The following is a 22,455-nucleotide window of genomic DNA, read 5'->3' on the forward strand; positions in this document are numbered from 1 at the left end:
CAGTAAAAATGTGAAATATTATTACAGTTTAAAATAACTGTTTAAAATTTAAATCTATTTTAAAATGTAATTTATTCCTGCGATGGTAAAGTTGATTTTCAGCATATTTACTCCAGTCTTCGGTGTCACATGATCCTTCAGAAATCATTCTGATAAATTTTATTTATTGATTTATTATTTATACCTGTAGAAACCCAGTTTTAACCATATTAAAATTCGACTGAATTCTGATGTCTAGATTTGCATTTCATCATTATATTTTGTTCTTAAATTTTGGATCCATCAAGGCTTTTTATACCTTTTTCAAAACTCAAAGTATGTCTTAAAAATGTAGTTCTTTGAATTTCAATTCATAGGTTAACTTCACTTCCTTACAAGTCGAATTGCAATTATACATCATATTTGCTAACTCAATTCAAATTAACAATTTAATATGAATTTAAGACTTTCTCATTGCATAAACCTAGTGGACTAAAAAAAACGTTTGGTGTAGAAAAAAATTCACTCAGAAATTGCTAGTAAATTTCACAAACAATTACAAAGAAATGGCAAGTAACACAATAAAGTAAAAAACTGAAATAATATTTGCTTTTAAAATCATTTTCTACAGTGTGTTAATAAAAGTCTTAAGTGCACGTTGACCACAGTCACAGTGCCTCCTAGAGCAAATTTGGGGTAAATTTGGCTCAAGGCTACAAACTCATGAATCACATGTTCTGGCATTCAAACCTACAACCTTTCCATCCTAGATCTTTAATTACTAAGCCACCAGCCCACCACCACACAAATTAGTTTAGAACGACCACAATTTGCAGTCGTCAGGTGTATTGGCTGTATCAACATAGTCTACAATCATTGCCAAGTAGCTTCAGGAAAATTTATAGTGTCTCCACTAGAATGGACAGAAATGCAAGCCCGGCAAGGATATAGAGCTCAAAGTGGATCAGGAATCTTGCGGCCGGCAGATAACCTTCACGGAACGCTTCCTCTTTGCCGGTCCTGCCTCTCCGAGTCCCAATGTTTTGTTAGCCTGTCTCATGGGAAGGGTGGATGAAACATGACAAGACTATCTGCGCCCAGCACAAATGAGCGCATCAACCCTTCCAACGCAGCCTTTGGCCAAACATGACCTACATCCTGTCTGCTGTGTGCAGAAACTGTGAGTTTATGTGCATGTGTGTGTAGCTAGTGTTCTCTGAATTCTCACATTTTAATGTTTGCTTTGTTCCTCAGTTGTGAACACCTTGTGGTTTTGTTGACTGGTTGTCAGCACCCTTAGATTTGTGGATGGAAATGCTGGCAGATGTTTGAATCACACTATGGCCAAAAGTACACAACCGTTCAAAAGTTTGGGGTTCTAAGATTTTTTTTTTTTTTTTTTTTGTGAACTTGATACTTTTATTCAGCAAGAATACATTAAATTGATAAAGAGTGACATTAAAGACATTTATAATATTACAAAAGATTTTGTAAATGCTGTTCTTTTGAACTTTCAATTCATCAAAAAAAAGGGGGTACTTTTTATCCCTTTTTGCACCAAACACATCTGGTGGGTTTGCTACCAAAAAGCACTCTTTTTTTGTTTGTTTGTTTCATCTGACCATAGAACCAGGTCCCTTTTAAAGTTCCAGTCATGTCTGACAACTGAATATACTGGAGTTTGTTTTTGGATTTTTCTTGAAACCCTCCTAAACAATTTTTGGTGATGTAGGTGTACTTTTAGAATTTTTTTTTTAGGCTTTCTGACCCCAAGACTCAACTAATCTCTGCAATTCTCCAGCTGTGATCCTTGGAGAGTCTTTGGCCACTCAAACTTTCCTCCTCACCACGCATTAGGGCGCTATAGACACACGTCCTCTTCCAGGCAGATGTGTAACATCTTTAGTTGATTGGAACTTCTTAATCATTTCCCTGATTTCTTATAGCCACTTTCTATTTTGTGAAGCTCAACAATCTTTTGCTGCACATCAGAACTATATTCTTTGTTTTTTTTTTTTTTTTATTGTGATGAATGATTAAGGGAATTTGGCCTTTGTATTTACACATATTTGTACTCCTGTGGAACAGGAAGTCATGGCTGGACAATTTCATGCTCCTAGTCTCCCTGGTGTGCTAAATATAAATGGGAATATACTTCAGAGATATTTTACTCATAAGAATTTCTAGGGGTGCCAATAACTGTAGCCAACATGTATTGGAGAAAAACATTTATTTCATAATGTGAGTTTCCCCCCACTTTCAATTGTTTTACTTCGATGAAAGGTTAGAATTTTGTGAATTTTTTTGAATGAAAAATCAAAAGGATAAACAATGCAGATTTATTTTCACAGCCGCCTTTGCTCATATTCACTAAGGGTGCCAATATTAGTGTAGGGCACTATATATATAGCATTAATAATGACAGCAGGTAAATCTGGATGCTGTCCCTTTAAGACTGACTGCACCGATCCATTATACTCATACCTTGTCTTAACTTAAGACATAAATGTCTTTGACACATACAGTAGGTAGGTGTATTTAACCATTCAAGCCCAATTAGGCAGCAAAAAGCTGCCTAAAAAAGCTGCCAAAAAAGTGCGTCTCTCAGACATTGTTAATTGGATTATTTGAAACAGTCATATTCTGTTCTACAGTTTTCTTCATCAGAAAACACTATTGTTGATATCTTGTGGATTTTTTTTTCATTGTCATTTTTTGTCAACTTTAGGCTTTTTCAATTAAAACCTACTTAATTAACATCATGATGTGCTATTTTGTTGCGTCTTCATTGTCCTTGATGAAATACTACTAATCATTTTTAAGCGCTACTTAAGCTTACTTTAAAATGTAGCAAAAACCCCCAGACACATGCACAGATGCTTTTGGCATCCCACAATGTTCCAAATCATGTGCGATAAAACAGTCAATTAGCAGGAGTGCTTGTGGTATTACCGCTTTTGTAAAATTAGGTGCGATTGAGCATTTCACCAGAGGCCATGCGGATGAAGCTTCTTTCAACGTACTTTGTCGTAAAATGGTGACTCAGACTCACTCGAGCCAGACAAGAGGCTGGTGATGAGCTGTTTTATCATCACCAGCAGGTGCTTGTGCAGTATCGCTCTTTCCTGGGTAGGAGAGAAGAGGTTGAAGAGGTTTCCACAGGCCAGGGCAGAAGTACGCACTTATGACTATTCAAGAGACCTCAACGTTTTACCTGTCGCTAAATTATGTCAGATTCTTTGCTGTAGGGCATGAGGTTCAGAGTACCTATTTACAATGACTGGATAAAAATGGCATGGTAAACAGTTTTCAAGATGTCAAAGGATGGATTATGGCCCGACCCAACCGGAAGAGAGGATATAGATAGACGAACAGTGCTTGAATGGGTATTGACTTTATATAAGCGAGATGTTCTATGGGCATATCCTGACCAATCAGCATTCATGACTAGAATGATCCATTATATATATAGAACGATCAATATATATATATATATATATATATAAAATATAATTTTTTTGGTGTGTGTATGTGTACAGATTTACCCACCTGAAAATGTCTTAATGCAGAACTGTGTTTTGGTCACTTTATATGCAAAATTACATCTTACTATCTAAGTAGGTGGCTCTTGGGCAGAATAATCTGCAGATACCGTAAAGCACAATTTGTCGCTATAATGTACAGTATATGTTTAAATATCACCAGAGCATATTATCAGGCATGTTCCCCTCTTCGTTTCTGATATATGCAGCATCAGTGGCTTTTACTTCCAGACTTTTCCCTCAGGGCAGAATGAGATGGGACAGAAGACAGTAGAGATGCTGTATTATCACCTCTGTTGCTTCAAAATGTCTGCCTCAGAGTACCTGAGAGGATGGTCAACCAAGAAGAACAAAGTTTCTGCAAACGGTTGTGGTTAGGTGTAGTAGAGAGAAATCGCATAAGGTTTTTTTATTATTTTTTTTTTATACATTTTCTGAAGAAATGTGAGTGGTGTTTGACCAACATTTTGTCCAAATTTGCATATTTTGGGCTAAATGATCAGCCCTGTTACCCCTTTTTTATTTTTATTTTTTTTATAAATAATATTCCAAAATGACTATTTAATTGTTTTTTAAAGTTTACTACAAGAATACAATTAAACCGCACAAATCAGGGTTTAAACTACATTTAGACAGTCGCAAATTTTGGTAACAGGGTTGCAAAAACTGCAAGTTGCTTATACTTTCAAACTGTCAGTTTTTGGGATTGACAACTGCATTTACTTACAGGTATGAGTCTTGAAATGTCCCATTCACACAGTAACTTACAGTAGCATCTCGAATACTGTCTTTATGAACATGCAATGGGAGTCAAGCCTGTATTCTCTTACCAGTAACCATACCAAAGTGACAGTGATATCAAAGATGCCGACGTCCATTAAACTGAAAAGTCTTATCAAGAGTCCAGTCTAGCCTCAAGTTCATCTGTCAAATCTTCATTAACAAACAGCAGCTTTTTTTATGTGGGTGGAGAGTAGAGCCTTTGAATTGCACGTAGAACAGAAAACTGATAGGAGCAGCTGCGGTGAAGCTGCTGGATCTATAACCTTTAGATGACACACAACTCATATCTCTGGTGCTGTAAGTTACCGAAACCACACACGGCTACTCTCTCACACCGTATGACGTGACAGACAACTAGTTGCCCATTCCTGTTCCATTAAAGTTTTTGATATATTTTTATATTGTAATAATTTCCCATTTAATCTCGAAATTAATGTAGAAACAACTTAAAGACTGTATATTTTATATATTTGATCTAACAGGTAGGAAATATCCAGAATCAAAGCAGTTATCAAACACTTTTACAGTCTTCACTGCATAATTTAGATTAAAATATAGATTGATTTTTATTCATTTTTATTAAAAATACACAAAGTTATTCAATTAAAAGCATTGAGTGATTTTCTTTTTCTTTTGTTCTTCGATTAACATTAATGACGGACTGTAGCAGGTTTATTAGGCTGCTGTCACTTTAAGACTTGCTGCACATGATGCGGATCTGCATCCCATTTTCTCACAACTCTTTGTGTTCATTTAAGACTTTATTTAACTCATTTAAGAGTGTACTTACGAGGATACTCAACAAAACGGGCATTCTGGCATAATTTTGTGTGTTTTTATCTGTTCAAGCGCGAAAGAGAACTCAAACAGTAGGGAGCACAATTTCGAAGTGCTACCTATCAGCGTGCAAGGCTCTGCTCGGCTTGCTTTACTTTGGCTCGGTTTGCTTTTCCACTGCAGTTTAGTACTGCTTCAAAGTGGGTGGGATTATAGACTGATTGTTATAGTTGCTCTGCCAACTCGTCTACTGTCCACGATACAGCCACTTCTTTTTTCAGGTTGCGTGTGACAGTCGTTTAAAGCAAATCATTAAAAAAGTTGTGCAAACAAATGATACTACGGTGGCTGTTGCTGACTAATTAAATCTAGCAGGTTTGGTGTCCCGTGTCGCAAATCCAATTACACTGGTAGTAATGATTCTTTCTGACCAATCAGTGATCTGCAGTGTTTACATGTCACATTTTAGTATCGGTACGGCTCGCTTGGAACCTCAACTGAGATGGTACTAAAAAAAGTACTAAGTACTGTACACAGTGGAAATACCCCTAAAAGTGAGCTGTACCAAACCGTACCATGCAGTGGAAAGCGCCAATATTCATGTGATTTGATTAACGACCTTACGTATCCCTACCCTAAACCTACCCTTAAAACAATGCAAATATAGTGTTGGTAGCTTAGCATTATTCATCAGAACACCGGCGCACTGCCTGAAGCGGCTTTCTGTTTTGAGACGTGTGTGTCTGTCACAAAGACAGTAGATCCACAGACAGCACGCCAGTACTATTTTTAATGCATTAAACTGAAAAAAATAATCGCCTACGGATGAAAAAAATTTATCTCGGACACAGCCAGTGACACTCAACTGTACAAAAAAAAAATATATATATATTACACTGAATTTACATTGGACGTGGTGACCCACCACAAAATCAGAATTGTATACTTACAAAAAAAAAATCTTATAAATCAAATGCTGAAATTATTAATATTGCCATGTTCCAACAATATGCAAAAATATGCAAGTAGAACCTGGGCCTGGCTGAACTCTCCTCTCCCAGAAGGCATGACCTCATGCCTAATAGGATACCTCCAGGGAAGAAGGGAAGGCAGGCGCCCGTGGTGCTGGGCAGGATATAACACATACTTACATTGTGTGTTTTGAAAAAAGAATGGATGAATAATCATCCTCTGCTTTTGTCTGGGGTGCATTTTACCTCAGACCGCCAAAGAGCAAAGAAGTGAATGAATGAAAGAAATCAGAGAGCAACAGGAGATTTGAAGCTCATGGGAGACGTGCCCAAGAGATGATTCGCCTTGTGATTGTGATGTTGGTTCACTCAAATCTAAGTAACAAATCAGAGAACACAGGCGGAAATATTGACGGTGGGTCCAAAAAAGTGCGGAGGACAGAATCACCTGTTTCTAACATTCCGAGGAAGTGTCCACTCACGTCCCCCTTCTATGCCCCTGTGCTGAAGCTACTTTTTGTAATGTCTGTTTGATGCTTTACACAATAATGACTTTAAATTATATTTTGGAAGTAATTTATGTGTGTGATTAATTTGCGATTAATTAGATTAATCGTCACATCATGTAATTAATTAGATTAAAAATGTTAATAGCTTGACAGCCCTAATACATACATATATGTTGCTCCATATACAGTATCTCAAAAAAGTGAGTACATCCCTCACATTTCAGCAACTATTTTAGTATATCTTCTCAAGGGACAATACTAGAAATGAAACTTGTATATATTTGAGAGTAGTCAATGTGCTGCTTGTATAGTAGTACAGATTTACTGTCTTCTGAAAATAACTCAACATACAGCTATTATTGTCTAAATAGCTGGCAACAAAAGTAAGTACACCCTAAGTGATAACAGCTCTGCGTCTTTTAACCATGCAAAGCCACATGTCCTATTCATCATGTTCATGTTTTTGTCTGCTCAATAAGACCATACACATTTGCGTATCTTATATTAGAGCAGTTAAAATTTGTTGCTTTGAGTACAATCCTCTCATAGTACAATCCTCTGACCACTAGATGTTCAACATGGCACCTCATGGCAAAGAACTCTCTGAGGATTTGAGAATTAGAATTGTTGCTCTCCACAAAGATGGCCTAGGCTATAAGAAGATTGGTAACACCATGAAACTGAGTTACAGTACAGTGGCCAGGGTCATACAGAGGTTTTCCAAGACAGTTCCACTTGGAACAGGCCCCGCAAGGGTCGATCAAAGTAGTTGAGTCCTCGTGCTGTGCATCAGGTGCAGAAGCTGGCTTCAAAAAACAGACGCATGAGTGCTGCCAGCATTGCTTTAGAGGTTGCAGAAGCGGAAGGTCAGCTTGTCAGTGCTCAGACCGTATGCCGCACACTGCAGCAAGTCGGTTTGCATGGCCGTCGTCCCAGAAGGAAGCCTCTTCTGAAGCTGGCACACAAGAGAGCCCGCAAACAGTTTGCTGAAGACAACCTGTCCAAGAGCATGAATTACTGGAACCATGTCCTGTGGTCTGATGAGACTAGATAAACTTGTTTGGCTCAGATGGTGTCCAGCATGTGTGGCGACGCCCTGGTGAGGAATACCAAGAAAATTGTGTCTTGGCTACAGTCAAGCATGGTGGTGGTAGCATCATAGTCTGAGGCTGCATGAGTGCTGTTGGTACTGGGGAGCTACAGTTCATTGAGGGAAACATGGATTCCAACATGTACTGTGACATTCTGAAGCAGAACATGATGCCATCCCTTCAGAAACTGGGCCGAACAGCAGTTGTCCAACATGATAATGACCCCAAACACACCGCCAAGATGACAACTGCCTTGCTGAGGAAGCTGAAGGTGAAGGTGATGGAGTGGCCTAATATGTCTCCACACCTAAACCTTATTTGAGCACCTGTGGGGCATCCTCAAGCGGAAGGTGGAGAAGTGGCATGTGTCTAACATCCACCAGCTCCGTGATGTCATTATGGAGAAGTGGAAGAGGATCCCAGCAACAACCTGTGCAGCTCTTGTGAATTCCATGCCCAGGAGGATTAAGGCAGTGCTAGATAACAGTGGTACTCACACAAAATATTGACACTTTGGACACAGTTTTGACATGTTCACTTAGGGTGTATTCACTTTTGCTGACAGTTATTTAGACAATAATGGCTGTATGTTGAGTTATTTTTAGAGGACAGTAAATCTGTACTACTATACAAGCAGCACACTGACTACTAAGTATATACAATTTTCATTTCTATAGTATTGTCGTTTGAGAAGATATACTAAAATGGTTGCTGAAATGTGAGGGGTGTACTCACTTTTGTGAGATACTATATATGTATATATATATATATATATATATATATATATATATATATATATAAATAAAATATTGCTGCTCCATATATATAATTCACTGACCATTTGTTTAAAAAACTACTTTAGGACCTTTAGACCCTTCCTTTTGTACCCAGTTTGTGAAAATTGCCAGGTGATAAAAGAGGCTGTGCTGAAAGGACAACACTGCTGTGTGTTAGTGTAAGTCATGGCTGCTATCAAAAATGCCTCCTGATCGCACAGTGAATTTTAGCAATAATTTCAAATTCTCTCCGTACACATAAATGTTGCTGACATACTGTACAGGAAATAGAGGAAGAGGGCGAGACGTATTAAGTTATAATATGAGGCAGAATTTAAGGGCACTTTGAAAAACCCAGTCCTCTCAGTCAAGACCCGGAGGCCGAGAAGCCACTAATTAGAATTCAGGAAGTTAAAGCTGCCACCCCCTCTGGGGCTTTGGTCCCGTGTAGGTCATTGGATGTCAGAGCGACAGGGCAACGTCTGGGCATTTCGACACAGACAAATTTGCTGTTCGAATGCCCCTGTGGCTGTCTGTGTCAGTTTTGCTCTCAGGGTGAACGTAGCTCTGGCAATTTTGTGATCCCACAACCCTGAGGGGTGTTTGATGTCTCAGACGACTGCCTTAGACAAAACAACTGAATTTGCTTTCTCTGAATGCATGCTGTGTATGTAGCGAGTCGACAGGAAAACGGTGGGGTTTTCTTTGTGGGTACGTGATAGGGAAATCAACGTGTATTCTAAGGTTGTTTCATTTTCTTCCCCTTCCTTGGAAAAGTTTTCCCACTCCAGGCAGTCTGTTGCTGCTGTTTGGAGATAAAATTGTTATTCTAACAAGTGCACACTGCAGCGGCTGAAGAGGAGGGGAAAGAAAAATCAAGCACCTTCTTAAAAGAGCTTCAAATGGTAAATTGTGATGATTCTCAGAATACTACCACAGCTGGAAATCAACCAACCAAAACCAGTGCTCACTGTGAGTGTTATACATTAAAATGATCAATTATTGAACAAAAAGTACTGCTAGATATTGATATTATATCTCTCTTACTTAAGAAGTTCACACTTGCAGCAATATGCAGTGACAAGACGAAGGCAATCTGAGGCAACAAATTAAGAAATGTTTGACTTTGGTGAAGAGTGAAATGTTTAATTTCTGCTCTACTAGTGTTGCCAAATGAAATTGCAAAAACAACGTTTTAAACAGGTTTTCCAAAAGCATCTGTCATGGGTTAACCCCCAAACTTATACCCTTTGGTTGAGTCACTGCAGGAATAATCTGCTCAAAAGTGATGAAAAAGTCATGTGACGTAAAGGACAAGTATGGTAACCCATACTCGGAATTTGTCCTCTGTGTTTAACCCATCCAAGTCTGTTCACACACATTAGGAGCAGTGAGTAATGAACACACACACACACACACCCGGAGCAGCCATTTGCTTCAGCGTCCGTGGAGCAATTGGGGGTTAGGTGCCTTGCTCAAGGGCACATCAGTCGTGGGTATTGAGGGTGGAAGAAAGCGCTGTTCATTCACTCCTCCATCTACATTTTCCTGCCGATACTGAAAATCAGCGATCTTTGGGTTACCAGTCTGACCCTCTAACCATTAGGCCATGACTGCCCAAACAACCAGAGCAATTTTTTGGATCGTTGTAGTGTTATACAATAAAATGATTAATTATTAAATAAAAAGTACTGCTGGATATTGATATATCTGACTTTGTCTTGTTGCTGCAAACAACAGTTTTATTTTTGAGATGTCATTGTGAGCGCCTCAAGTATAAGTCATTTTGAATGAGAATTGGCCATTTGAGGTGACAAAGTTGAGAGAAGTCGAAAGTGAGATGTGTAATTGCTGCTCCACTATAGCATCACCAAATGAAATTGCAAAAAAAAACAAAGATTGTTTTCATACAGGTTTTCAAACCATTGGTCAGCCAAACACAAAGCCCCGCCCCAAAATAACAGCATTGGTTGAGTCGCTGTTGCTATGCTGGGCTAGACAAACAGAGCAATATTTTGATGGGTTACTTTATAGTGTCTCTGCAGATTAATCTGTGGTTAAAATATTTTATCTTCAGCTTCAACTATCAAAACTTGCACGTCATTGCTCTTTCTTAGGTGAGTTAGCAACAGCTCCTCCAGGCTACTTCAGCATAAAAGGTCAATAGTTACATATGATGTGACAACCACATGCGTTGGTTCTTTTTCTCCCCCAAAAGAAGTACCAGGTAAGGTGGAAACTTTTAGCTCCAGCTGTCTCACATCAAAAAAGTGCCATTTTGTGGAAAGTTCCCCATCAGTCAACAAGTTTGACCTTTGGTAACAAAGCATTTGGCTAAAATGTTTCTTTTTTTTCTTTCTTTTTTGTCTGCTCTGTGCATAAAATGTTCCTGTAATGGTCTGAGTATATCTGATCTCATTTGCTTTCTCTTTTTCTTTCTCTCATCCCCTGAGAGGTTAATCTTTAGACAATGAAGTCTCTCTAAAGTAAGTGCTACAGTAGTTTTGGTCCACCTGCTTTCACAAGCTGTAATTAGCATTAGCCTCTGGTCCTAATTAAATCGCAGATACGCTGTGTGATAACTCGACGTGAGAAAACGGAAAGGGTTTCAGGTCTCCACAAAAGCCTGAAGCTTGGTGGAATAAAGGAAGAAAGAGAAGGTCTTAATTGTTTCCTTGCTGTTGCTGGCACATGCTATTTTTGTCTTTGTCTATAAACTCTCAGCATACAATGCCGCCACTAAAAGACATGGCAGAAAGAAAGAACGGAGACAAAAATGCAGGCACATAGTGAATACAACATTGCAGAAGCGCAGATGTGTCATTCCCATTCAAACTGAGGGAACATGTCAGTTTTATTTTTGAGCTAAGTGGATTTTGAATGCAAAATACATTTGTATTTTTGATTTGGTTTAAAACTGTTAAAATACTTTCTCCTATACCAGCAAATAATACCAAGTTCATGTGCAGCTTGATTTCTCTGAAAAATATAAACACAGTGGCGCTAACAAACTCGGTTGTTTGTTTAGCTTGCTGACCAGCCTGGCAGAGCAACACTGTCTCAATTAATAGTGTGTGTTTGGGGGCGGGAATATCTTTTTGTCTAACCAGATTTTTTTTTGCCCCCCTTTTGATCACATTTTATGTTGTCTAACGCATAAAGTAAGCCTGTACCGTCACTAGTGCCCCGTCGCTTGAAAAAGCCATTCTGAGCTTGAAAAAGCTCAGAATTATGTTTATTTTAAATTGTTGCATTACAAACCTACTGTGCACATTTGGGAGATCTTTCAACTCTGTTGTATTATTACTTTTTTTAAATCACTGAAAGCCAAATGGCTCTTCAGTTGGTGTTGTGTTTGTTTTTAACAAAATCAGCAGGGACTGATAGTTATTTTATGTGTTAAGATGCTGCTTTGAGGCCCCTGCTGTTATATTCCAGTGACCTTGTATTTGGTCAGACTTTCTCAGTTTGGAGCAGAACTGGTAGAGTGTTTCCTCTAGGCACTAGTGAGTAGACTAACTAATTAGATCTTTATCTGACAAGGTCAGAGCTCAGTGAACAGAAGGATGGAAATGAGCCGATGTGATGGGGATGAAGAAAGAGGATAAATTGATGGCATTGAAAGCTATAAACAGAATAATTAAATATATGACAGTGGGCAGATTCCACTGTGACAACATGCCCCACTATTAGTTAAATGTGTTATCACTGGTCAACTATTCCTGTCAACAGTTAAGGAAATATTCAATTGCTTTAGTTGCACGTCAGTGTTTACTTATGGCTGGAATTTTGAAAAGCCCTTAGCAAGCACCACAAATTCATCATTCTATGTTTATCCTAGTACAGTGTGGGATATTAAGTTGTTGAGATATTCCACTGGGTACAATATCTTTTGTTAGTTTAATGTGCAACAATCATCCAACATATTGAAGTTACATTATGCATCAGTTGTTGGATAACTTTTATAATTACGGCTGTTCAAGTGGTGCTATGTAAACCTTTTTTCTCATCAGCGGGGTAATTAATACTCCCTTCAGTTTTATATTCACATTCAATTTGCATAAAAGTCTTATGCATTATTTGCATACAATGTACGTTTCCTTTGATGTAGCAAACATGTTGACATGCATACACTCATAGGCGTACAAATACATCCAGATGCACACAAACATTCCTATAGTGTTTTCTTGGCTGTGATTTACATTTGTGAGTATTACATGATTCTGATGTAAAAGATTTTTAACACTCTGTAGCTAATGTTGTTTTGACAGCGATGAAAAGACCCCCACACGCATTTTAGTCTTGAGGGACTGAAGGATTGACAGTTACAAAAGGATTGCGTGGTTATGACACAGTCTGAGGGTCAGTGGTAAATCAGCTGACGTCAGTTGAGGAATTGAATTGTCAATTTCAATCTTGAGCTCGGGCACTGGGGAAAACAGGTACTCTGTTTCTTTGAGGGCTTTAGGAATGAGAAGTGACTATTGTAAAATTGGATGCTTGAATTCTAGACTGAGTGGCTGTGCAGTGTAGCTCAAGTTTTATTATGTTAGGTTTCATGACAATATTTGTAGTTTAATGTAAAGGATTATTACCATTTTTGTTCTGTGTGATTTAATTTGAAGCATGAATTAAACATTTTGCAAATGGTGTCCTGGTACACAGACATTCTGAAAAATGGATGCAGTAGCATTAGCAGGAGGTCTGGTGAGCATTCACCAGATTCACAAGATTCAACATTCGAGATTTCTTTAAAGTTACCTGGATTAGAGATTTTTTGTTGTTGTTGGTCAGCAGGAACGGTGACATACTAACGCGTACACACACAAACTCATAATTTTTTCCTCAAACCACTGTAGCTGCCGCTAAGATGTTTTATGCATTTTTATAACCAAGCAAACTAGCATTTTTTTCTGCTGAAGAGTGATGTGGAATGGTGTTGTAAGTGACTTACAAAGACTAATGGCTGTTCTACATTCTGGTCCCTAATTATGCTGTCATTTATGCTTTGTTTTATAACAACTTTGAGCCTTTATTGTTTAGTTGCACCAATATGGTTTTACATAACCAAACATTGTTGACATAAAACTAGCAAGAAAACTAGTCGGAAAAAGTTTCATGGCTTTAGACATTTTAATGCATGAGTTTTCTAAATCTGTTTTGTTTATAACTAAAGCATAAGAAAACAATAATTTCTCACTTTTCTCTCTCCACCTTTTGTCTCTTACACAGATCCAAAAGCTGACAGATTGAACACATTGCTTGGCAGTTCAAAAGGAGAGCAGTCAAGAAGTCAAAGACCATGAGTTACAGCTGTGGCAAGCGACACTATAACCCTATAACACAGACCACGTAAAATGGGGACTATGTTTGGCATTATGGCTCCTGAACAGCTGTGACTGCCCTCAAGACACATTTTTCCCAGAACCTGTGTCTTTGTAATCCTATTGGCCGTCCATCTCCTGTGATCATTTTTCTTATTTTGAGTTCTAACCACTTTCGTTTCCCTCCTTGATCAAAACAAATCCAGTTTTTGCTCCGAAAATGGCCTGCAGGTTCAGCTTACCTTGTGCATTTCCACCCTCCTTTCTCATCCTCGCTCTCCCTATTTTTCTCTTCCTCCATGCACCTTCTTTTGTGAGGGGTGACTGCTGGCTAATTGAGGGGGATAAAGGCTATGTGTGGCTGGCAATCTGCAGTCAGAACCAGCCTCCATATGAGACAATCCCACAGCACATTAACAACACTGTCCATGACTTACGGCTGAATGAGAACAAGCTCAAGGCAATTTTCTTTAGCTCCCTCAGCCGATTCACCAACCTTACCGACCTCAACCTCACTAAGAATGAAATCTCCTACATTGAGGACGGTGCCTTCGCAGGACAGGCCAATCTACAGGTCTTGCAGTTGGGATATAACAAGCTAACCAACCTCACTGAGGGGATGCTGCGAGGGTTGGGTCGAATGCAGTGCCTATATCTGCAGCATAACCTTATAGAGGTAATTGCAACCAATGCCTTCTGGGAGTGCCCAAGCCTTAGCAGTCTCGATCTTTCCTCTAACAAATTAACAAAGCTGGATTCATCCACCTTCACCATTTTGGGTGGACGGCTAATAGTGTGCGAACTGGCTGGAAATCCGTTCCATTGTGGATGTGACTTGTACAGCTTCCTTATTTGGTTGGAGGCATTCGACAATGTCACTCACACCTATGACAGGCTCCTGTGCGAGACCCCAAAGGAACTTTTTGGCTACCCTCTCCTGAGTCCCAGAGGTAATCATGGAAAAAATGCTCGTTCCATCCTGTCATCCATGTGTAAAAATGGAGTGATTGTTACTGGTATAACTGCCCTGCCTCCTGACTTGGACTCTTCTGGGATGGGGATGGATATTTATGATCAGATGGGACCTTATCACCAGCCCACAGCTTCATCAACCACAGACCCCCTCTATAGTCCCACTATTAAGTTGCAAACGGTCACCCTCTACACCGCATCCCTCTTGGTTCAAATACCCAAGCCCTACAGTAAGATGTACATCTTAGTGCAATACAACCACACCTATGTGTCAGATGTCACAAACTTAAAGAACAAGAAAGAGATTGTCACACTAAACAACCTAAAGCCCCACACAAATTACACATTTTGTGTTGCCTCCATTCGCAATTCACAGCGGTACAATCACACTTGTCTGTATTTTGCAACTCGGGCTCCAGGGATCGATGAGTTGCGAGCAACCCCTTCTACCACCACCCATTACATTATGACCATTCTAGGCTGCCTGTTTGGGATGGTCATTGTGTTGGGCTTGGTGTATTACTGTTTACGTAGGCGTCGAATGCAGGAGGAGAAGGAAAAGGCAATTAGTGTTAAGAAAACTATTTTAGAGATGCGCTATGGGCCAGAAGCTGCTGCTGCAGCAGCCAAGGATCCTTCAGCCTTGCAGAAACTCCATGACCAGTCCCATCATCAACACCACCACAGCAAGTTGCCCCAGTCAGCATCCTCCAGCTTGGGCATCCTTCACGGCTCAGCCAACACCACCTCTTCTCGACTTTCTTCCCTGCCTCAAGTGGAGAAGATGGCTACAGCTTTCTCAGAAGCCATGGCCGCCAATAAGGGCAACTACATGGATGTACGAATGTCAGCAGGAGGAGAGGAGCGAGTAAGAGATGGGGTAGTAACAGGGTCAGGGGATGAAATCCCAAGAAATGAAAATGGGATTAATGGAGGAGATGACTCTGATGATGATGGCCGAGATTCAACATCCGAGATCTCCACCATTGCCAAGGAGGTGGACAAGGTAAACCAGATTATCAATAACTGCATTGATGCACTCAAACTAGACTCTGTAGCTGTTGTGGCAGCAGCTGCTGCCACTGCAACTACAGCAGACAACACTGCCTCTCCTCCACCTCCTAGTGTCTCTTCCTTAGCCAGGGGGCTAATTCCACTTTCCCCTACCATCACAGAGACATGCCAGATCATGTCGTCCCCTAAAATCCGTCCGCCACCCCCTGTTCCTCTTGTTTTGCCCCTTTCTGAGCGGCCCGGCATCAGCGGAGGGGGCTTTCTCTCCCCTCCCTACAGGGACCCACCCCCAGCTACAGCTTCACGGCCCTTGCAGAGGCAACTCAGTGCAGATGCTGCAGTTGTTCCTATCAACTCTGTTAAAAACCGCTGCAGTGTTTCTTCCGGTGGCTCTGTCAAAAGTGCTCGGATCTTCAGTCTGGACGTCCCTGATCCTCGAAGCCCAGAGCCATGCAAGTACCCTGAGAAAGGCAGCCCTGTTCGGTGCGGGGAGCCAATAGAGAGGTTGCCCTTAATAGGTGTTCAGGGAGTCAGTAATGGCAGAGGAGATGGTGGCAGCGGGGGTGGAGGGGGAGCCGGTGGTGGCAGTGGTGGTTCGGGTGGGTGTGGTGTTGTGGTTGGAGGTGGGGGCAGCACAGCTCAACAGCACCACTTGGAGGTGCACCCAGACTACCACTGCTCAGAGCACCGACACTCCTTCCCCGCCCTCTACTATGAGGGTGCCACTGACTCCCCTGCCCAGAAAGTCTCCTTTCTAAAGCCTCTCACTCGCACCAAGAAGGACACTGCCTACTCCCAGCTTTCTCCCCGCCACCACAATTACTCAGGGTATTCCTCCAGCCCTGAGTACTCCTCCGAGAGCACTCTTAAAATCTGGGAGCGCTTCCGTCCCTACAAGAAAAGCCCCCGTGAGGAGGCCTACATAGCCGCTGGCCATGCTCTTCGAAAGAAAGTGCAGTTTGCAAAGGATGAGGATCTCCATGACATTCTGGACTACTGGAAGGGGGTATCAGCACAGCAGAAACTGTGATGCTTGTGAGAGACAATGACGGCAGGAGGAGAGGTTTTGGAGAAAAGAACCAGTGGCTCTTGAGACAGCTCGGCAGACTCCATCAGCAGGTGCTTTGGTCCCTGCAGACCACCACAGAGACAAGTGTTCTGAAAGAGACAGAATTGAGCAGGTGTTCCAAACTCATTAAGGCATAGATAAGCAACCAACCAGAAATGCACAGGAAATGTGGCACTTAAAAAGGCAACCAGTTTCAGTGTAGAATCCCTCCATTTTTCCTTGTGTTCCACCTGTGCTCCCTTGCACTGTAGTTTGACAAGATAATAGTCTTAAATGAGGAATTAGTGTTTTTTTATTTTACAAATGCCTGACTATACTCTCGAGAGATGGTGATAACTGATGCTTGTCAAGATGATTGTTTTACAATGTTAATTAGTAAGAAGGGGGGAAAAAGAGAAAAGTTGTGAATTTAGCTTGGCTGAAGCCATAGGTCAAAACATGGATATCCTGTTCCCTCACATTCCCTAATCTCTGCTTAAGCAAAGCGTATTCGTTGATTTGAGACACCTACACACATTTTACACAGCATGTGTGGGACACAGTTATCAAACCAGAGGCAGCCATTTGGATATGGTTTATATTAAAGCAGTGTGGCAATTCGATAAAACACACAATGTTAATTCCTTTTTGGCATTAATTTGTGGCAGAGCCTGCCTCAGATACATTTTCCTCTTCATTTATGGTCTTTTGATTCTTTATTTTATTTTTTACTTTTTTTGTTTTGATTTGTTTTGTTTTGTTCAAAGAAGGGAAAGAGTAATATGGGATCTAAGAATAGCTTATGTTTCAGATTTTAAGTATCAGAGACTAGATATGACAAAGAATTGTGATTTTACAAGTGGCAGCTAGATATAGACCCCAATGTAGTAATAGGCTAAAATAGTCAAGGTTAACAGTTGTTTATTAAATGTGTAGGGATGTTACACAAAGAGTTTGCTTTGTTTAGCCTGTTGGGAGGCAAAATGCCAAAGCTAAACTGAATGCTACAGTTTCATTAAATGCTAAACCTAATCTGGAAGCTACAATTTCCTGAAATGCTAAACAGACATTTTCATAATAACTGTCTTGCTGGTGTTTGGGTAATACTTTACAGTGATAAGTTTATCACAGGCACAGAAAACCTTGAACCGGCTTTAGCGGCTATGTGTAGAGTACTTTTATTTTTTCTCCACTGATTCCACAGAATCAGATGCCGACTAGGTTGGTTCTACTTACAGTATATTCATTGAATGCTGTTGTAGCTCTTCCTTTGTCTCCCCTATTGATATGACCTTCTGTTTCCTGTTATAGCCCACTTCTGTTGACCTGATCTGGGTTGTGGTCAAACTAGGGAAGGTATGAAACAAATTCAGTTATTTCTCACATCTCATTCCTAAGACCTTGTTATTGTCCTTGCATGGCTTAATAGGGAAAATTAATTAGCAATCTGCAGCAGAAGAGTCAAAGGGTCACAGAGGTGCTAATATTATTAACACTGCCAGATTGGAAAAGTGATTGAAATTAATCTCGACCTCTCCGGTCAGGTCATCACCCAGAATGCATCCCTGGAGTTTTGCTGGTTCACTCATGGCAATGAAAGGCAAGCTGATACTCTTCTTCTTTAGAGCAATTTACTGGCTTAAAATATACACCTCAAGCTCCTTAAAATAGGCTTCTGAGCTTTGAAATTTCAGTCAAGGGCATTTTTGATGACAAATGTTTGCATTTGTTGTTTATTAATGAATGTAGATTTCAAGACCTTATAGTTGACATGCAATGGGTTCTATCAGCAATGAGTGCAAGCGTCTTTAGAATTCAGTCAGAACATGGAAATGGATCTTTTTACAGTTGCATTTGGCCAGCATTAAAACTTACAGTATGAACTCAGCATGCATCGGTTGCATATGTCATCCTCCTTCAAGGTTCAAAATCAATGCTCTGTAATTGAGAATTGACACTGTCAAGTCAAAAATATAGAGGTTTCCCTCATGAGCCATTTTACTGTACTAAAACCTCTCAGAGGGAAATCCAGGCTGCAGTCAACCATGGTCTATGAGATTAAAAACAAGATGAGGATTTAGAAATTGGTTACCCTGTTAAGAAAGAGGCTATATTAATGCTTAAGCTAATGCTTTATATTTAGATTTGAGTGAGAAAAATATATATTGAACAGTATTTGTACAAAGGATACATGGATAGATATGAATATCACTGACAAGTGCAGGCTTGTAGCAAGATCTTGCAACAAGCGATAAACCCACACATGCATATATTCCACCATCATTAGTTTTTGTGAAATCTCATTTATTCCTATTTAAGACTCCAAAAGTCCCCCACCCCACACTATTTTCCTAAACTCAGTTAGGAGATGAGTTTGCTAAACAGCCTCAAGGCTTGCGTTATTGCACTGTGGTTGGGAGATACCAAGCTAAGACAATTGGAGAGAAATTATTATGCTCTTGAAATGTTTCGTTTAAGTATATTGTTGGCATATGGGAATGACAATTATTTGTGGTTTGATTTCCTGCTGATAAGTTGGTTTTTTTTGGTAATGTATGTGTATGTATGGTCTTAAAGATATACAGTACAATGTCACTGAGATGTAACTGATGGCTGACTGTGAAAACTGTGACAAACACACAACCAACAAGAGAACAATCTATACTAACAATGGTTACATAAAGTATATGTACAAGTAGTATTAGATTTCCAATGGATATGTCCAGTGAAAACAAAAATCACTGTATGTGTTATGTACATACAAACACACGCACACATATACACAAACACATATGCAGAGTGTACAATCTACACATACTGTATAAGTTTACAGACACATAGTCTTAAAAGTGCCCTGTTGGCACTAAAACATAAAGTGATTTATTTTAAAGGAAGGTGCCAAACATTTGTCAAGATTATAACTGTTTGTTGTTTATATGTTATTTATTTGTCAAACTACATTATTTTATGATTGAAAAGTCATTGTTGTAGTTGGTGTTTATTTAGCGTGATTTTAAATTTCAGATAAGCACTATATATTAACATAATGGATTTTTTTTATTTTTTTATTTTTTTTTTTAATTTTCCTCCAGAATGCCCTCCTGATCAAGTGTACTCAAGGCCAAAACCCAGGTGCTTTTAAATAATTTTGGGTTGAATTGTGTTTTGATTGATTCCCAGCTATATACATTGTAATGATATCCAAATTAATATAATTTATATCAGGGCTGTATTGATTTGTATAAAAAGATACATTCTGCAGGATTCCTAAAAGCTCCCGCATTCAGAATCTGAATCTCACTGGAAATACCTCAAAAAATATATATATATATAGAGGGAGAGAAGATGAGTTTTGCACACATACATTTCCACTGTAAACTCCCACAACACAAGTGAGTAAAGTTCCCCTCTCGGTATGGTTTTACAGAGGACTGTAGAGTTTCAACAATTTCCGTCCTCCCACTAATAAAGTTTTAAACTGAAAGACTTACGGCCCACAATTCAATGGACTCCTACCATCTTGTCCATGGAGATAATAAGCCTTTCAAAACCTACCATTGTCCTGTGATGCACTTGTCAAATTTAGTTGCATGTTTGGAGTGTGATGAAGCCTTTTTGCTAGTTTTTTTTCCCCTTCCTTTTTCCTACTAATGTATTGTGCCAGCGATTTCTCTTTCATATCTCTATTCCTCATGCTCCAGCTGAGTGTTCGTGCTTATGCTCCTGAAGCCTTGATAAAGTGAATTTGGTGTGCGGTTAGAAAACACAGAAAGGTTTTTTTTTTTTTTTTTTTTTTTTTATTGTAATAAAGTATACAGAGACTTTTGGCTGCTTTAATTAGGCCAGGCCCCTTCAAGACCCCTTATTAGGCACCTGAACAAAATGTTATTCACACTCTCCATGGCACCACTCCGGGTTTAATGCAAAAAGACTCAAATTCCCAACCCCCTTTATCTCGAGATGGGTACTAGCTCAGCAGGTTAACCAAGACCTCAGAGAAGAACCCGCTGTGATCGAGGCTAGAGTTTTACATGCCTTTCAGTCAAACATTTATGAGTAATAAGCGAACTGAGCACGGGGAAGAGAACAAATATATTTAAGTGATGGATCGGCACAGGTTTTAAATATAGCTTCAGTAATAAGATCAGTAGGTTTGATGTTGACTACTAATTCAATTGATTCGCTTTCATGGAGGCTTTGCGTCATATAGGGAATTGTTTTCTTTGTTCTGGTTTTCAAACTGCCTTGTTTTATGTGAAAACTATTTGAAGTCAACATGAAAAAGAACTGAGCCTATTTACCTTTTAATGCACATAGTTATTCGTAATCTTTCATCAAAATGTAACAACTTTCACCTGACTGGCCTTTTCAGCAGATTTTTCATTACCTTTTGTTTAATGTTAAAGGGTTAGTTCACCCAAAAATGAAAATTCAGTCATTAATTACTCACCCTCATGTCGTTCCAAACCCGTAAGACCTTCGTTCATCTTCAGAACACAAATTAAGATATTTTTGATGAAATTCAAGAGGTATATGACTCGTCCATAGACAGCAATATAATCAACACTTTCAAGGTCCAGAAAGGTACTAAAGACATCATTAAAACAGTCAACATGACTGCAGTGGTTCAACCTTCATTTTATGAAACAACGCGAATACTTTTTGTGCACAAAAACAAAACAAAAATAATGACTTTATTCAACAATCTCTTCTCTTCTGTGTCATTATCATACATTGTTTACGTCCAGCGCTTCCAGGTTCTACTCATTATTGGCCGGCTCCTGCGTCAGCATCACACGCATGCGTCATGATGCTCATGTGTGCAGCTTTGGCCAATACTGAGTCGGCATTCGGACGTAAACACGGAAGCCTTCACTGTGCTTACTGCGTCACCTGCGTAAGGATAATGACAGGGAAGAGAAGAGATTGTTGAATAAAGTCGTTATTTTTGTTTTGTTTTTGCTCACAAAAAGTATTCTCGTCGTTTCATAAAATTAAGGTGGAACCACTGCAGTCACGTCGACTGTTTTAATGATGTCTTTAGTACCTTTCTGGACCTTGAAAGTGTTGATTACATTGCTGTCTATGGACGAGTCATATACCTCTCAGATTTCATCAAAAATATCTTAATTTGTGTTCCGAAGATGAACGAAGGTCTTACGGGTGTGGAACGACATGAGGGTGAGTAATTAATTTTCATTTTTGGGTGAACTAACCCTTTAACCAGCTTTTTTTTTGTAGGAAATGCATCCCTTCAGAAACTTTTCCAGTAGTTAATTCCCTAATTTAATCTGGTTAAAGTTAATGTAAGACAAGTTTACAGCAATAATGTCAAATAAAGGTAGATTTGAAAAAGACTTACCATTGGATGCATTGAGAGCGTGAACTTGATCTTCAAAGTCTATGTCCAAGTCCCAAATATCTCCTCAAAAGTGTCTGTCAGCAGTGTTTCAAGAGGTCAGGCTCCATATTCTGGTATGTATTTCCCACTTTTTCCAATCCAATCAATTCCTGATATATATTATTTTCTCATTGAATATGCCAAGTAAAATGGGTTGTAAATGCAGTTTCATGTTGATTTTACATCAAAATTTAGTTGTTGTGGTCTACGAAGACACTTTAAAGACTAACATTTACGTTTCAACAGCAAACATTATCTATTCCAATTC

At 39.5% G+C, this 22,455-nt stretch overlaps 1 protein-coding gene across 1 annotated transcript in view; it reads left to right on the forward strand.

Moving 5' to 3' along the window:
• The window catches only part of elfn2a (extracellular leucine-rich repeat and fibronectin type III domain containing 2a), a 125,106-nt gene extending 103,355 nt beyond the window's left edge, over positions 1–21,751 (forward strand). The window contains exon 3 of the mRNA XM_051911082.1: positions 13,661–21,751. Coding sequence (XP_051767042.1) covers positions 13,973–16,768 — 2,796 coding nt within the window. The 5' untranslated portion in view covers positions 13,661–13,972 and the 3' untranslated portion in view covers positions 16,769–21,751. The remainder of the gene's footprint in view (positions 1–13,660) is intronic.
• Positions 21,752–22,455: the final 704 nt, after the last annotated feature.

Source organism: Ctenopharyngodon idella, chromosome 10 (genome assembly GCF_019924925.1).
Source record: "Ctenopharyngodon idella isolate HZGC_01 chromosome 10, HZGC01, whole genome shotgun sequence".
In the NCBI taxonomy this organism is placed as follows: domain Eukaryota; kingdom Metazoa; phylum Chordata; class Actinopteri; order Cypriniformes; family Xenocyprididae; genus Ctenopharyngodon; species Ctenopharyngodon idella.